At 43.2% G+C, this 18,054-nt stretch overlaps 1 protein-coding gene across 3 annotated transcripts in view; it reads right to left on the reverse strand.

The window, feature by feature from the left end:
• Window positions 1-416: 416 nt before the first annotated feature.
• APBB1IP (amyloid beta precursor protein binding family B member 1 interacting protein) overlaps window positions 417-18,054 on the reverse strand; it is a 75,444-nt gene continuing 57,806 nt past the window's right edge. For all 3 annotated transcript variants that reach the window (XM_055543629.1, XM_055543628.1, XM_055543627.1), the window contains 6 exons: window positions 17,545-17,688; window positions 15,432-15,542; window positions 10,551-10,649; window positions 9,672-9,786; window positions 3,699-3,802; window positions 417-2,067 (listed from right to left, as the gene is read on the reverse strand). In XM_055543629.1, the coding sequence (XP_055399604.1) occupies window positions 1,558-2,067; window positions 3,699-3,802; window positions 9,672-9,786; window positions 10,551-10,649; window positions 15,432-15,542; window positions 17,545-17,688 (1,083 nt within the window). In that variant the 3' untranslated portion in view covers window positions 417-1,557. The remainder of the gene's footprint in view (window positions 2,068-3,698; window positions 3,803-9,671; window positions 9,787-10,550; window positions 10,650-15,431; window positions 15,543-17,544; window positions 17,689-18,054) is intronic.

Below are 18,054 nucleotides of genomic sequence, written 5' to 3' on the forward strand. Positions count from 1 at the left end.
AAAACTAATTACTAGTTAAAATACTATGGCAGCATATACGAACCATGTTGGGGGTCTAGTGTTATTTAACTAAATTGTGCTAATTGCAACTTGTGCAGGCAGAACTATGCAAAGCAAGGGCTGTCTGGACCATCTACTTCCAGGTGTTTTCATGTGTATCCTGTAACAAAGGCAGGGATAGAGAGAAACAGTGCATTCAACCTTTTGGTCCACTAAAACTGCCTCAATATTTTGATCACAAAATCAGCTAATTCTCTTCTGTAGTTTTTAAAAAAAATATATCATCTAATACTAAAACTCAAGAACATTTTAAAGTTTGCATTTTTATATTTCTATATGTTTGAATTGATGGTTTGGGGGTCTCCACTGAAGCCCGTAATAAACACATCTCTCCCTCTCCCTTTCTCAGTCCCCTGGTCCTGCTCTCTGAGCCCTTCCTTTCCATGGCCATTGGTCCCAGTGTTTAGGAAAAACTGAGTGCACCTTACCAGGTTTAATGATTAAATATTTTGTTCTTAAAAGCTGAATTTGCTTTTTGTCTTAAATGTCAATTTAGAGCTTACTTTTATCCAAATATTAAAATATCAGGTTAATCATCTTCCTTAAGTAGAAAATAACACATTAATTATTATTTTCTACCCACTTTAAGAAGATTTTGAGGTGTTTTACATTTAAAAAGAAAATAAAACAGAACCATGGAAATAAAACTAAAAAAATCTCTAAGGATTCTCAGCCAATTAGAAAGAGGAGATAAGGGTAACAGGAACTTAGGATAAATTGGTTGTTAAAACAGCATTAAGTTTATCTGAGGGAAAACATTCCACATTGAAGAATATGATTGTCTATTCCTGTCTCTAAATTTTTATAGCAATTTATAGCATCATAACAACTTATAGCAAATAACAGTGTAACAGAGAATCCAAAAACTATCTAAAAAGCTTCCCCTTCAACCAATTACTATGTTATTCAGCCACTAGAAGACCAAAACCAAGTTAAGGTATGTCCAGGACTTAGGGTATGTCCAACCAAACAGTGAAATCTGAAAGAAACTAAATTCACTCTACGTCTCCTGGTTTTTTCTTTCTCCTCTTGACTTTTCTGAAAATCCTGGCGGTTACTGAGACAGAAATGGAACATATTTCGAAGATCAACAAGACTTTAGAAGGCCTAGGATTTGTAAAAGGTCAAGTATATATTATAAAATAGGATTCATATTGCACTAGATTTATACTGATATTTCTAGAAATACAATTTTCAGATAAAACATTTTAAACTTTTATTAATTTGATGGTTCAGAACAAAAACGGAAGACAAAAATCTATCGAGATGTAAATACACAGAAAAGATAACGTACATTGACGTAGATAGTCTCAATTCTGTGCAGGTTAAGGATTACTAATGTACTTGAGCAACTGGGAGTTTACATTTGCATTTCCAGTCTGAATACGTCAATACTGTATCTAAAATGAACAAGATGTCATGGAAACAAACTAGCAAAAATGCACTTCAGGTTAACAATGTTACGCCCATCACCCAAAGGTATTTCTAAGCTTCCCTTTAGGACACGTTGCCTCTCTTTTTCTGCAAAGCTTTCATGAGATCCGACATGAAATCTTGCTCCCCGCCTCCCCCGCCCGGTGGTCCTGGGTTTTCCTGCCTCTTTGGCGGAGGCGGCGGCCTTTTGACGACAACCGGGGGCGTCCTCACGGATTCGGGGGCGAGGGCGGGTGGGGGTGGCGGCGGCGGCGGCAGATCCCCCGCAAACGACGGCGGCGGGGGAGGCACGAAGTCCGGGGGCGCGTCGTTAAAATCGGGGGGTGGCGGGGGGAGTTCGTCGTCCTGCAGGGGCGGCGGCGGCGGCGGGGGCGGCGGCAGGAGGTCGTCGGGCGGGGCGGGGAAGCGAGCGGCCGCGCCCTTGGCCTTGGGGGGCGTCCCGGGGCTGCCACCGCCCACGTCCGAGGACCGGCGCACGGGAGGAGGGGGCGGAGGCAGGCTGGACTTGGGAAGGGGCTGGACCCTGGGCACTCCGGGGTCGTGGCTGCCGAGGCCGGGGCCGGGCTTCTTGTCCTTCAACAAAGCGACAACAGCGTTATGCTTGTGACCACAGGGCCGTGCGGATGTGACATTTACCTGGACAGCTGAGTCTGCGGATTTAGGAAGCATCTGTCCCGCCCCCCAACCCCCGCCAGGGGTGGCCCCCAGTCTCTCAGTCTTGAGACTCCAGGTCGTTCCTGAATTAGCCCCTCTGTGCTCTGGGCCACAGAACGACTCCAAATGCCCTTCAACAGGATCATCAATAATAAAACGTTATCACCTGGTGCTAATCTACCTTGTATTCCCTACATGGAAGACTTTGCCCTATTCCACAGGTATTTATTATAATACTAATAACGTATCTTCCAGGAACTGCTTGATACAAGATGGCCAGTGTCTTAGAGCTCTAGTGGTACAGAGTTTAGTTTGGGGTTACCTTAGTCTTGTTTTTTCAGTTGCTAAGTCGTGTCCAGCTCTTTTGGGACCCCCTGGACTGTAGCCTTCCAGGCTCCTCTGTCATTGGAATTTCCCAGGCAAGAATACTGGAGTGGGTTGCCATGCCCTTCTCCAGGGGATCTTCCCCACCCAGGGATGGATCCAACTCAAGCCTCCTGCTTGGCAGTCGATTCTTTACTACTGTGCCTAGAGAAGCCCTGCTAGGGTTGTAGGCATACACAGATACATTTTTCTTGGTCTGAGTTGAGCTGGTTGTGAAATGCAGTCGTCAGGAGCGGGTGTCTGAAATTATTTTGCTCCTGTACCACACATACACAAGGGCTTCCCAGGTGGCCCTTTTAAAGACTTAATTTTTTTTTCAAAAATTATAAGCAGCTCAATAACTATATGACTTGTTTCCACCACTGGCTGATGGGACAAAGTAAAAGGGGAGAGTGAGGTGGGAAACTTCTGAAGGTACATTTATAGTTGGTTTGAGTCACATATAAGAAATATTCAGTGGAACTTATATAGTCAATTGAGATGTTGGCAACTGGACTAGTAACTAAATTATAACTTGTAGCTAAAATTTTAGATTTAAATAACTCTTCATTATATCTCCTCTACTGGAAAAAAAAAACAGCTATGGAGAATGTTATACGAATTTGGCTATTATTTTCAAATGTGTTTTATTCTCCATTAGCCTGAGGATGTACGTAGAACATTAACAGAAAAATACAAAATGCATATTTTACAGTGGAGCCTTATCAGTATTCTTCTACTTTGGTTTGGGGCCCAGTTAGCATTTAATAAAGGGCTTCTGACTATCACACTGCTCTAAGTTATTCAGAAAAAATAATTTAAAATCCCAAGGGTTTAAAATGTAGGTGCCACTTTCAGAGAGGGCTAAAACCACTTGAATTAAACAAACAAAAATCACTTCAGTCAAAATAAGTGTAGCTAAACTAAAAATAGTTACCAATCCTCAGTATTAAAAAAGATTCTTACATTTTCCTGAAGCTGTGTTGGTTTTAATTTTCCTTTCTAGCCTATGTAATTTTAAGATAATATATATATATGGAGCAATTGTCTAAATGAAATTATAGTGACTTGAATTGTTGGAACTGTATTTTTTTCTTTTTTAAAGAAGCAGTTACTTGAACACAGTTTAGAATATGGGCCTACAAGAGACAGTCTGATAGAAGTGGGTCAGGTATCCCCAGTCTTACCTTGGTTGTTTCAAGCTGTCTCCAGTCTTCTCCGAGAGCAGTATTCATAGACTGTGTTGCCTGGGGGAGCTGACCATTGGCTTGGGTGGTGCCTGTTTTAACTCCTAAGAGGCAGAGAAGAGTAGATAATGGGGGAGGGAAAGTTAGGAGTATGGAATCAATAGATACAAACTATTGTACATAAAACAGGTGAGCAACAAGGAGTTACTGTATAATATAGGGAACTATATTCAGTGTCTCGCATTATAATAACCTATAATGGAAAATAATCTGAATAGAAAACTGAATCCTTTTGCTGTACACCTAAAACTAATACAATATTGTAAATCAACTATACTTCACTAAAAATAAGAATAGTCGGTGAGGTATTTTCAACATTCTTGAGAGTTAATCTGAAAAGATAAAGCCGTTTGTCTCCAAAGTGAAAGGATTCACAGGTACACAGGGTTTACAAAAAAATCTGAGCTTCTATCACAATACTTCATAAGGTTCAGCAAAACAGGCAGGGAAGTGAATGCTTTCTACAAGCCACAGGATCTGGATTAACTGGGGTCCCAACAAATAGTATGTTCTGCTTTTAAAATCCTTTTGGTAACTGAGGAATAAATTTCAAAAACCTCCCTTCTAAAAGAATTCTTCCTGTGGGTGATTTTTTCTGAAATGGATGCATCTTGGTTTGCACCATGCTATGTACAGAAACAACTTTTGAACGTTATCGTCAACAAAAAAATACTTTGGGCACAAAAACAGTAGACAGAGGGGACTGAGCAAAATGTACAAACCTTGAATATACCCTACCGTTAGGTTTATTTTCCCCAGAAAGTTCTGGTATGTGCTTCTTTTCCTGTCTTTTATTTGCACTTTCGCACAAGTGTGCCTAGCTCAGGTTTCACAGTTCTGAGAGAGTCAGTCAGAGAGAAGCAGCTGTGTGTTGATCTCCGGCTCCTAAGAGGCATCCTGGGGTGGGGTGGGGGGCAGGTGGGGTGGGGATGGGGGGGTTGCAGGTGGCTGCTCCTCCCACAGCTGAACTGCCTCCTAGCCCGGGACATGAGGTCTCCCATTTGAGCGCATCTGAGCTTGCCTTAGCTCTCTGCTCAGGACCAGCTCTTCTGTCAAACATTTATGAAATGACCGTGTGCTTGCTTCTTCAGATATTTTCCCAATATTTTGAAAAGCCCATAAATCTACAGAACAACTCAAAGAAGGTCATTAAGCACTCCAGGAAAAGGGGAAGAAGGGAAAGTTTGATACGGACTCGGACACTTCTGCTGTCTCCAAGTATCTGCACAAATTATTAAAGACAACACGAAAAAGCTGCACAGGAGAGAAGCTGGACAGCGCCTTAGCTAAGCGGCCAGAGTGAATGTTCCCGGGGGGCCACAGACACCACAGGCTTCCAAAGGCGGCACCCCAAAAAGGACCCAGCAACTCAGTCCTGCCCCAAACGCGTCACTTGAGATGAGTTATTAGGAAACATCAGACACATCCAAACTGAAGGACATTCTATAAAATAAATGGCCCTTATTCTTTAAGAAAAGTTAATGTCCTGACAGACAAAGAAAGGCTGAGGAAATGTGCCAAATGGAAGAGGAAGAAAGAAATATGATGCCGAAATGCAATTCTGGAGGGGACCCGTGCTAGCAAAGAGCACGGCTGTAGCGGCACCACTGGGACATCCGGCAAAACTGAAACAGGCTGTGGTTTACCTAAAATACTCTCTATCAACGTGAAAAGTTAAATGTCCAAAATCGGATAACTGCACTGTTGTTAGTAAGAAAATGGCCTCATTTTACTTTTGATTTTTTAGGAAATACAAAGGGAAGATTTAATGGGCAAAGGGACACGATGGTCAATCTACTTACTCTCAAGAGGTTCCAAAAAAATAATAAGCAGGAACACTCCCAATATGGTTTAACATCTCAGCACATTTGTTCACTGTAGGGCTTATTTCTGATAAAACTCTACAGCAGAACCAACATGGGTTAATCTACTGTCTACTAACGGATTTTCCATTACAGGAAAGATCCTATTTTTTTGATCAATGGACATCTCATCTGAGTACTGTGATAGTGTTCTACAAAAATTGGATTTAAGCAATTCATTTGGGAAAATGGACTGAACATGTATCGAACATTTAGTATTGAGTGGTTATATTATTTCACTTTCAGAGAAACCCTACAAGGTATTAATTTATTGTCATCCCAACCATGTTCAAATTCTAGCCTATTGTCTGCCAAGCATTCTGCTTCCTTCTGGGAAAACTTACCAAGCTGGCTTTAAACTCAACATTCAAAAAGCTAAGATCATGGCACCGGGTCCTATCACTTCATGACAATGGAAACAGTGACAGACTTTATTTTGGGGGGGCTCCAAAATCACTGCAGATGGTGACTGCAGCCATGAAATTGAAAGACGCTTGCTCCTTGGAGGAAAAGCTATGACCAACCTGGACAGCAAATTAAAAAGCAGAGACATTACTTTGCAGACAAAGGTCCGTCTAGTCAAAGCTATGGTTTTTCCAGTGGTCATGTATGGATGTGAGAGTTGGACTATAAAGAAAGCTGAGTGTCTAAGAAGTGATGCTTTTGAACTGTGGTGTTGGAGAAGACTTGAGAGTCCCCTGGACTACAAGGAGATCAGTCCTGAATATTCACTGGAGGGACTGATGCTGATGGTGAAGCTCCAATACTTTGGCCACCTGATGCAAAGAACCCACTCACTGGAAAAGACCCTGATGCTGGGAAAGGTTGAAGGCAGGAGGAAAAGGGGACGACAGAGGATGAGATGGTTGTATGGCATCACCGACTCAACGGACATGAGTCTGAGCAAGCTCCGGGAGTTGGTGATGGACAGGAAGCCTGGCGTGCTGCAGTCCATGGGGTCACAAAGAGTCGGACACAACTGAGCGACTGAACTGAACTGACCATACAGAAATAGTCCCTGACAGCATGATTTCCTTCAGTTTCTAGAGGAGGTAACAGATAGGAAACTAACTGTTACACAGATTATTAATTATGGCTGGCCTACAAAGGACAATTTATTTGAGATCTGAAAATGGGCAGAAATTAGCTGCAGGAAAGAAAGAGCACCATAGGGACTTTCAGTGGCTAAGACTCTGTGCGCCCAATGCTGAGGACCCAGGTTCGATTCCTGGTCAGAGAACGAGATCCCACATGCTGAAGCTAAGAGTTCACCTGTGTGCTGGGTCACTTCAGTCCTGTCTGACTCTTGGCAACCCCATGGACTATAGCATGCCAGTCTCCTCTTTCCATGGGATTTTCCAGGCAAGAATACTGGAATAGATTGTGATACCCTCCCCCAGGGGATCTTCCCAACCCAGGAATCGAACCCACATCTCTTATGTCTCCTGCATCGGCAGGCGGGTTCTTTACTACTAGCGCCACCTGGGAAGAGTTCACATGTGGCCACTGAAAGATCCCACTTAGGAGACCCTGGTTTGATTCCTGGGTCCAGAAGATCTGCTGGAGAAGGGAAAGGCTACCCACTCTCGTATTCTTGGGCTTCCCTGTGGCTCAGCTGGTAAAGAATCTGCCTGCAATGCAGAAGACCTGGGCTGGACTCTTGGGTTGGGAAGATCTCTCGGAGAAGGGAACAGCTACCCACTCCAGTATTCTGGCCTGCAGAGTACGTATGGGAAAAGATTCCACAGGATACAACTAAAGACCTGGTACAGCCAAATAAATAATAAATAATAAACATGAAAAAAAAAAAAGAGATCTAGTTAAAGGAAGAAAGTGAAAATGAAGTTGCTCAGTCGCGTCCGACTCTTTGCGACCCTGTGGACTGTAGCCCACCAGGCTCCTCTGTCCATGGGATTCTCCAGGCAAGAATACTGGAGTGGGTTGCCATTTCCTTCTCCAGGGAAAGAAAAGAGCCTCATAAACAAGGAAGAGTATCTGTGAAGTCCCTAAGAAAGAAGGGTGCTTGGGGCTTTGAAAAATTGGGAAAAAAAAACAACAGATGGGTTTTGTGACAGGAACAGGAAGACAGATGGGGGAAGAGGTGAAATGTGCGAGGCTCATGTCATGCAGGTTCTGGTGGCCTTGCTGGGGACCGGGACTTATCTGAGAGCAGCAGAAAGCATCGGGAGAACTGGAGCACCAGCCTGTGTGGCCACGTGAAGATGGTGGCGGTCTGGATTTGGTGGCAGTAGGGACAGACAGGCACGGACAGATTTGACCAATACTCAGAAGGTGGAATCAATAAGATTGAGGAGTGATTGGATTTGAAGGTGAATGAGCTTTTCTTAGTCAAAAGCTATGGTTTTTCCAGTAGTCATGTACGGATGTGAGAGCTGGACTATAAAGAAAGCTGAATGCCGAAGAATTGATGCTTTCAAATTGTGGTGCTGGAAAAGACTCTTGAGTGTCCTCTGGACTGCAAGGAGATCAATCACTTCTTTAGGAAGTTAACCCTGAATATTTATTGGAAGGACTGATGCTGAAGCTGAAGCTCCAATACTTTGGCCACCTGATGTGAAGAGCAGACTCACTGGAAAAGACCCTGATGCTGGGAAAGATTGAAGGCAGGAGGAGAAGGGGAGGACAAAGGACGAGATGATTATATAGCATCACCGATTCAATGGACATAAATTTGAGCAAACTGAGGGAGACAGTGAAGGACAGGGAAGCATGGCATGCTGTAGTCCATGGGGTTGCAAAGAGTCGGACACGACTTGACAACAATGAGCTTTTCTTGCATGTTTCCTGCAGGAGTAATTGGGCGGATGATGATGTCATTTGTGGAAACAGAACAATCATGGGGGAGCAAGTCGGGAGAGGAAGAGGATGGGCTCAGTTTTATAGATGTTGAGTTTGAGGTCTGGAGTGCATTCAGATGAAGCCACTGAGCAGACAGTTGGATACATGGGTTTAAAGGTCAACAGAGAAGCCTGGATTGGATTTATGCAGTTACAGGTGGTCAGCATATAGACAGTGCTGGGGGTGGATCAGATCACTTAGGGAGATAGTATGAGAGTAGGGTTAGGATTGACTCGGCCTTGGGTAATTTAAGTTGGGGTAGAAGAAGAATAAACCTGCTCTAATAAAGAGCGGGCTGAAAAAGGGTGGCTAGAGAAGTTAAGGTTGGGTGTGGGACTTGGAGTAGTACCCCAGAAAAGGGGTTGGCTCCAGGAGGAGTGGTCAGTTGTGTTGGGGTTGCTGAAAGGTCAGCTAGAAAGAAGGGTTTATGGGACTTCCTTGGTGGTCCAGTAGTTAAGAGTCTACACTGCCAATGCAGGGGACTGGGGATTGATCCCTGGTGGGGGAACTGAGATCCCCATGCTGTGGGGGTATAGCTGGAAAGTTTAAATTAAAAAAAAAAAAAAAAAAAAAAGAGGAGTCTATAGTAGTTTGATTTAGCAAGAGCATTTTCCATGACGTACTAGAGGCAGGAGCCTGACTGAAATGGTTATGAAGAGTGAACAGTTATTGCTGTTTCCACACTAAGTCGTGTCTGACTCTTTTGCGACCCCATGGACTGTAGCCTGCCAGCCTCCTCTATCCAGAGGATTTCTCTGGCAAGAATACTGGAGTGGGCTGCCATTTCCTTCTCCACAGGATCTTCCCAGCCCAGTGACTGAACCCAGGTCTCCTGCATTGGCAGGCAGATTCTTTACCACTGAGCCACCTGGGAAGCCCTGGGGAGTGAACAGGAAGTAGAATAACAGAGACAGCAAATACAGTCCACTCTTTAGAATAGTCTACTTGTCCGATGGAGCAGGAGGGGGATTTGGAGTCATAGGAGGGTTTTAAATTTGTTTCTTTGAAGAAGGGATCGGTGTTGATGAGAAGGACACAGTAGAGCAGGAGAGAAAGTGGAAGAGAATGGCATAATAATGCATCCAGGTCTGGTGTTTGTCCTGGGATTCTGGCATACAACTGCGTATCTTCCAGTTGAGCACAAGCTCTGAGCTTGGAACAGGTGTCAGAATCTCCCCCCCCCGCGTGGTACCTGTGGAAGGCGGGGCTGGTGGCCCTGCGTTGACTGTGCCCAGGTTGGTCCACCGAGAGGCAAGCCCTGCCCTGGCCATGGCCCGCTGATAGTTATCATAGAGCGTCTTCCCATACTAGAGAGAGAACACAAAAGAAGCAACAGAGCAATCCATTTATCCCAAACTCTGCACTCCACTGCAATCTACAAATTCAGGGAAAAGAGGACCTCGTGACTCTTCCTTTTACCCCTTTCCTGAGATACTTGTAGTAGAAGTATTTCCATTAAAAAGAAAAATCCACAAACCATGTTTTCATATGTGAAATAATATTCCAGATTAGCAAAATCAGGTAATATTTGTACCTCCCAACGCAAAGGGAGCTTTAGCTATGCAGTGCGATGACACATGTCTCTATGTAATTTTGCCATAGCTTGTATCTCATGTTTCTGTATTACGCGTAACACTTGCAAAGCTCTCCAGAAATCAATATCTGCAATGGCTCATGTGAAAATAAATCCCTGCTTCTCAGGTCATGGGAAAGGTCCATGTGTGAACCACTCCCACTTAACTCAATAAAAAACCAATGGGCCAACAAACGAGGTGAAAGTGCTGGCATTGATCCATTAATGACATTGACTGAGTGAGAATGGATCAGGTGTTGGGACTTTCCTCGTGGTCCAACGGTTAAGACTCTGAGCTCCCAGTTCAGGGGGCCTGGGTTTGATCCCCGGTCAGGGAACTAGATCCCACAGGCCATAACTAAGATCTTGTGCAGCCAAAAAAAAAAAAAAAAAAAAGAATGATTCAGCTGTTTCCGAGTAACACAAAGATTGGACCCACGTCACTTTGCCAGGCTAGCTGGCAAATTCAAGGTCGGGTGAGCCCACCCATTCTCTCACCTTGGCGATCCTGATACCCGTGACCCACTGGCTTAGTGCTCTGGCATCATCACAGCACAGATACTTGATATATTGGGACTCCTTCTGAATCTGGGGATGCTGGAAAAGAGTCATTCCAAAGACCATTTGTAAACTCTTCACAAATTAGCACCTTTCAAAAAATGTTTAGAAAATTCTCACAGCGTCTGAAATTTCCTGAGATGGTGGCCAAAATCACTGGTAGCAATTTTAGAATTAGGAACGGGGGTACTTTTTATAGAGGCTAAATTTGGAAAGAATTGACATGATTTATCACAAGCACTTTTTACTATATTGTCAACAGTCATGTCCATTCCTGCTTTTTGAACATCTGGAAACCTTCACATCTTTCATGCTTCTAGCCCTACAAGAAATCCAAATCACTTCTCCATTTATCAGATAAGGGAACTTACGTGCTCTAATTCTCATGTCAAGGAATCAGTGCTTTTGTGACTCTCATGCAGGCCTAGGGTTATTTCTGTTACGAGGAATTCAGGGTTTTGCCCTGTCTTCTGTCATCTCTTCCCCACATGGATGGCCCAGAGAAGGAGTATTTCTGTCTAATTTTAAGTGGCAGTGAGCTGGGTGCTGCACTAGGGGGTCACCCAGGCCTTCCAGGAGCTCCCGGTCAAAGAGAGCAGTGATGGGCTGGTGCAAAGGGGATGGAGTGTTCAAGGTCCAAGGTCATACAGAACATTCTTGTCTTTCAGCACCAGCAACATGGCTCCCTAACTTCCAACCAAACTTTCCAACTGAACCAGAACAGAACTTTCTGGTCTGGCCCTTGTGTAAGAGGGGCAAAACATGGGTGTATCCAGCAATCTGGTGTTTATAATTGTTCTTAGAAAACAACTATTTTTTTTTTCCCCTGGAGGAATTAAAAAAGTTGATTTTTGTTACCTTGGGCTTGGCATATTAAAATTTGTTTGTGTGTGTGTGTGTGTGTGTGTGTGTGTGTGCATGTCGTGTGACGGGAAAGCTGGGTTCCCAGGAGCAGACTGTAAATCATTTGTGCTTGGAGTGAAAGGCAGGAAGCAACTGTCTGGGTAGACGGATCCACTTAAACAGCACAATCAACAATTTCTTAAGTGTGTTCATCCAGAGTAAAATGTGGTTCTTCCTTTAAACACAGAGGCTACTGAGCACAAAACACTTGACCTTGAGTTCTAACCACAGCTCCTCCTGTGATGAAGAGATTGATGTACAGACTTTGGTTCATTCTCCCCAACATGAGTGGGGTGCATCTCACCAACTTCCTCATATCACAAGCGTACCAGGATTGGACACAGGAGAATTAAACATCAGGTGATCTTGAAGATGACCTCAAAGATCACTTGTGAGCCTCAGATTTTATGATTCTAAGACGAGCTGCCCGGTGGGCTCAAGGCTCCCTTCTGGCTCCCCCATCAAGGCAGGAACCCCACAGGCTCCTGGGACGTCACTCAGCAAGTCCCTGGGTTTAGTCCTCTGTCATGTCTTGGGACCTTGCCAAGGCGTTTACTACCTTGAGTTTTTAGCCCGAAAATATTTGCAAAGAAGTTTAAGGAAAAATGCCAGCTCCATGCCACTGGCCAGCCTCTTCTGCCATTGGTTTGGTTGCTCCTGACCACAGAAAGGGAGAAGCTCCCGCAGACATGCCATGCAGCACAGAAAGGTCAGGGCAGCTGCAGACCCTTGTCCAAAGGGATCTTACGGATCCTTGAAACAGTGGGAGACCAGAGACATTAAGCCATGTGTTCAAAGTCACACTGAGAGGCAGAACCCTAATGAGAACCAAGGGCTCGTGTGTCCAGTAGATACCTCTGGGTGGTTAGGCAGAGAGGAGGAAGAGTGGCTCACATCGTACTTAGGAAGTGGTGGCTGGGGTGTTGCTGAGGGAGATGTATGTAAACAAATGCATGATCACTCAATGACATGGTAAAGTCTGCAGCAAAAGTTGGAAAACAGAGAAAGGTTCTTTGGAAAAGGTGACAGATGTGGAAGGAAGAGGCAGATAAGAACCTGGAAGCTTGGTGGATGTGCAAACTCCTGGGCCAGATCCTAGATGCACAGAATCAGAAGCTCTGGGGGCCCAACCACCTGTCTTTAACAGCTCTCCTGTTAAAGAGAGTAAGTTAAAGAGAGTAAGTTAAAGAGAGTGCGTGGTGAGTCCCATGCACTCTCAAGTTTGAGAAATGCTGGTCAACAGACATGTTTAACTGGTACTAGAGTGCAGTAAGAATGACTCCAATTCTTGCTCACTGGTTATGTCTGTCAACATTGCACTAATAGTCTTACAGGCAGAGATGGTTTAATCTGCACGGGAAGTGTTATTTCCACTTCTTAGCAGAGGGCAGTGAAGCTTAGAGAGTCTTGACACTGTGCCAGGAGACAGAGCCAGGACTCAAACTCCCATGTTCCTGGCAGCACCCTCCATGGATGGTCATAATCCACAGGTTCATCCTGAGTAAGAAGCTCCCGGGTTGAACTTCTCAGCCCGTGCACATCTATGGACTCACACGATCTCTTAACATGGTACTCTAATCCTGAGCCCTTTCTGCAATGTATGTGCATACTCTTTGAATTCTGTCAATCTGCTCACCTCATGAAATATGTGCATATCAAGAGTTTCTTCCGCCCTCTAGAGTGGACAGAAAGGGAAATAAATGACCAAAATGTTTGTAAAACAAGTAAGTTCTCCAAAGGATGACTGACCCTTTTACTCAGCAAATGCATAAAAATTCCCAGCATTATGGGAAGGAAGTGAGAAGTGTGCCTAAGTGCCAACGAGCAGGGCGACTGCCCATAAGGAACCTGGCTTTAGAACAGAATCCATCATCATCATTTGAGAAAAGGGAAATGCATGTTCCTGGTGGGTTGTTTGTTTATTCTGATTCTTGTTTGTTCTCGAATCGTCAAACCTGCATTTTTCTCCACCTCAGAGCCCTCGGCCCCGTCCGTGGGAGGCCCTCCGCTGGGTCTCAGCATCACCATTCTCAGTGCAGCCCAGGGTGACCTGCGTCCCAGGCCAGATAGTTCAACACATGATCCTGGGACCTAGTCCCAAGTTTGTGAGTCAGCACTAGAAACCACATTCCCACCCTGCTCACTGGGTCTAAATCCTCAGCCTGGAGCCCTCTAGGTCCAAGATCTCTGCTTTCTCTTGCTGAAAATCTCTGTTCCAGCCTCTGGCCATGGGTTTATGGGCCCTTCTGACAACTTTCATTATATTGTCTGCTCTGAAGCATATTTCATCACCAGCAGAGAAGCCCTGACTGTTGATGCTTAGAGCCAGAAGACATTCTTATGCCGTGCAGGCATCGGGATGTCCATGTGCAAAGGAGGGCCTCTGTGTTCCTAAGTTCTGAGTCTCAGGATTGCAAACGAGGGCCCCAAGGGCTGACAGCAACACAGTGAAAACACAGTTCAAGAGCAGCTGGGGCTGGGGTTAGGGGAGGCTGAGAAGAGATTTTGTGTGCCAGCAAACAGTGTCTGAGAGAATAGCCTCCCCACACCGCCCTCTCCACCTTGGCTTCTCATCCTGGTTCAGCTAGTTCCTGGCTGAGAGTCTCTGTGCCCAGATTCCACATCTATAAACTAGAGAGAGAGGCTTGCCTGGTGGCTCAGTGGTAAAGAATCCACCTGCCATTGCAGGAGACACAGGTTCGATCCCTGGTCCAGAAAGATCCCACATGCCATGGAGCAGCTAAGCCTGTACACCAGAGCTACTGAGCCTGTGCTCTAGAACCTGGGAGCCGCAACAAGAGAAGTCCGCACACGAGAAGCCCGTGCGCCATAACTAGAGAGTAGCCTTCGTTCTCTGCAACTAGAGAAAGCCTGTGCGCAGCAACGAAGACCCAGCACAGCCAAAAATAAATACAGAAATCAAACTAGGGAGAACTGGGCTCTTACCACAGAAAGCTGATAAAGGATTAAATGAATTCATCTATTAATTAACATATGAAAAGTGCTTAAATCACTGCATTGCAGATGCGATGTATAATGTGTTTGCCGCTGTTCTCATGGCCCTTTCTATGCCAGGATTTTATTACTGTAAGTGGAGTATAACCTTTAAAAATGGTCAATCACTCTACTGTATGCCTGTAATTTATATAACATTGCACAGCAATGTTTATAATTTAATAAAAAATAATAAAGTATATTTGCAGGAAAAAAAGAAATTCTGCACACAGCCTTGCACCCGAGCCGAATGGAATGAGATAAACTGGGTTTTTCTGGTGTGAACTTGTGAAGGGGAATTTGTGGTGTTGGAGGCAATGACATGGCCAGAAGAGCTCCATAAATTCCTTGAGTCCATTTCTAGGAGTCAGTTGTTAACATTTAGCAGAGAAAAGTTACTTCTGCCCAACCTTCCAAAATATGGTGCTAATGTCAACCTTACCAGACATCTGATAATACATACTGTCTTTTGATAATGTGCGCTTTAAAAAGTTTCAAGACCCACTAATACTATTTTTAGAAAAAGATTTTTTTTTCTATTTTCTATATTTTTCTAGGAAGTCTTGTCAACTTTCTAATTTCTCAAAATATCTTACAATGGAATAAGGACCTGATAAAGAACTGAACAATCAATCATTTTGTCAATAAAATTATAAATAAAATCTGTCCAAAATGCAGAGCTTTTATTCTCATAAAATGATGAAGAAATCCAGACAGGCTAACTTGAAAGTTTTAGACTCAATAACAGACTTTGGGGAAAATGATCTGAATTGGGTAGAAATGCTTTCTCCTCTCCTACTTTGGTTTACAATAAAAAGCTTCTTATGTTATACTTGTAGTTAACTATATAACACTGAACATTTCTAAAAAGGAAATAACTGATTCAAACTGCTTACAGATCTAAGGTAAGGACTTAAAACCTACCTTTAGAACAAAGCAGTAGTCAGTGGGTGCTTTGTATTTCATTTTACACTGAATCCCATAGTAAATGTTGACATTTTCAAACTGTATAAAACAGGCCAGATCTCGAGATGTCTGAAAGAGAAGGAAAAAATAACCTCAACCTAGCTGACAGGTAATATCTTCCCAAGGTTGTTCACGGCACAATGAAGGGTGACATTTTAGTAGGAAAATGCAGAATTTCAGGTGTTCCTTAAGCATTTACCATGTAGTCTTCTAAAAGCAGGCCTGCATTTTAAGAAGAGGAAGAGCACATCTAAGGCAGAACAGCGTGCCACGGGTGCAGCAAAGATCACACTGGTGTCCTGGCTCCTGCACACGGACCCCTAGAGGCGACCGGCAGACCTGGAGACACCATTACTGTATCGATGTGGTCCAGACACAGTGACTGAGCACCTTGTCAGACGTTTTATTTTGGCTTTTGCCATTCTAAGTCACTGATGGATTTCATGACTGAGCATTTAGGACAAAAGTCCCTCGTGGATGAACAATGAGTGGTATTTGATGCTCAGAAAATCAGCACACACTTCATGCATCTCTTCTTGAGGAGAAAAGATTCCTTTCATGCCATCTCTTTAGGGCTGGCAGTGTTGCTATGGAAACAGAATCCTCCCCTTACGTATAACACACATTGTGAAGACCTCTAATCTACGTATTTCGTGACACATCAACTACAAATTTGTTCTATTACTCCCCCCCCCACATTCTGTTTTTTAATCAATAAAAAATAAAGGGCAGAATTACTACATCTCAATGCACAATTATTCTTTTATATATGGCAGTACATTTTTTTCTTGTGAGAGCCTTTCTTCTGGATTTTCAAAGTTTTCGTATTTTTAATTAGAAAAATATAGCATTCATAATTTAAAAATAAATATATATTTATATTTAAAGATAAATATAAATATATATTTAAAAGAAAAATGAAAATCTTCCTTCACTCTTCTCTTCTCATTTCATTTCTCTTCTCCAGAGAAGAGATTCTTCCAAATGTTTTTGGGAATATATTTATATGCCTATGTATGTGTAGACATACTCACATATAAAATTTTAAAAATATATATGAGATCTTACTCTTAATATTTTTTCATGAATTTATTCTTTTTCTTAACATTATATCTTGGGGTCTATGTCAGGATGTATGAAAGGCAATATTGCACTGTATAGCTGCATAACATTACACTGTAGAGATGTAATTATTTATTCAACCATCCTACTATACAGGACCAGAGGTTATTTTAATATCTTGCTATTACAAAAAATACTTAAAAATACTGTGTGGGATAGACTGCTAAACATGGAGCCGGCCTTTGAAGGGGTATTCCCTTTTACAATTGCCTAGATCTTGCTAAACTGTCCCCCAGTTTGGCTATACCCAGATGTCTGATTCCAGGTAAAAGAAGTCTTACTCTTATGCCTACAGAACAACAGAGTAAAAAGGGAGGGGAAAAAGTCCTCTGAAATCAATATGTTAAAAAATGAATTAATCTTTAGAGAAATGCTTTGGTCATAATTTCTGAGACCTGATTTTTAAAGTAGGTAGATTTCTTTACCTTTAAAAGAAAGCAACTGAAAGATTCAGAAGGATTTCTGAAGCTCTATCCTAAAAGTATATTTATTTGAATAAACACTGTCATCATATGAATCTCACAGCAAAAGGCAGAGTACTGAAATTTCCACCTGAGGATTTCTTTAGTTTTTCCCTGGTAGCTCAGCTGGTAAAGAATCCACCTTCAATGCAGGAGACCCCAGTTCAATTCCTGCATTGAGAAGATCCACTGGAGATGGGATAGGCTACCCACTCCAGTATTCTTGGGCTTCCCTTGTGGCTCAGCTGGAAAAGAATCCACCTGCAATGCAGGAGACCTGGGTTTGATCCCTGGGTTGGGAAGATCCCCTGGAGAAGGGAAAGGCTACCCACTCCAGTATTGGGAAAGGGTACCCACTCCAGTATTCTGGCCTGGAGAATTCCATGGATTGTATAGTCCATGGGGTTGCAAAGAGTTGGACACGACTGAGTGACTTTCACTTTCATGAAATGTCTTTTTTATAAGCATATTTTTTTTTTCTTTCTGACCTTAGTCTTTCCTTTGGGGACATAATAAATTCCAGAAGCTCGTAAAAGAAAATAGCGCCTTTTCCAGGATTTCTTCCCATCTTCTTTCAAATACAGAGCTCCCTCGAGTTCTGGCACAATGACGGATGTTCCACAGAAACTCTCCTGAAATTGAGATTCCAATGATATAAAACCCATCAGAGATAAACATATATTTTGTTCACATTGAAATAAACTGTGGCAAGCTAGCCTGCAAGCTAAAAATCATTTTGTCTACAGCTCTAATTGAATGCATATACTGACATTGCATACTATTTGCCAAAAGACAGGAAGAACATGGTGATTGAATTTCAGCTCCAGAGTTCGACTTCTAGGCTCCTTGACCACTTAGCTCTGTGATTCCCAGCAAGTGACTCAACCTCAGTGCCTTTACTTGCAAAATAAGAGTGCTGACAGCCCCAACTTCATAAGGAAGGTAGTGAGTACAATCTTGGTACATATTGTGGAAGTATTACATAAAATCTATTTCTG

Source organism: Bubalus kerabau, chromosome 13, assembly GCF_029407905.1.
Source record: "Bubalus kerabau isolate K-KA32 ecotype Philippines breed swamp buffalo chromosome 13, PCC_UOA_SB_1v2, whole genome shotgun sequence".
In the NCBI taxonomy this organism is placed as follows: Eukaryota; Metazoa; Chordata; class Mammalia; order Artiodactyla; family Bovidae; genus Bubalus; species Bubalus kerabau.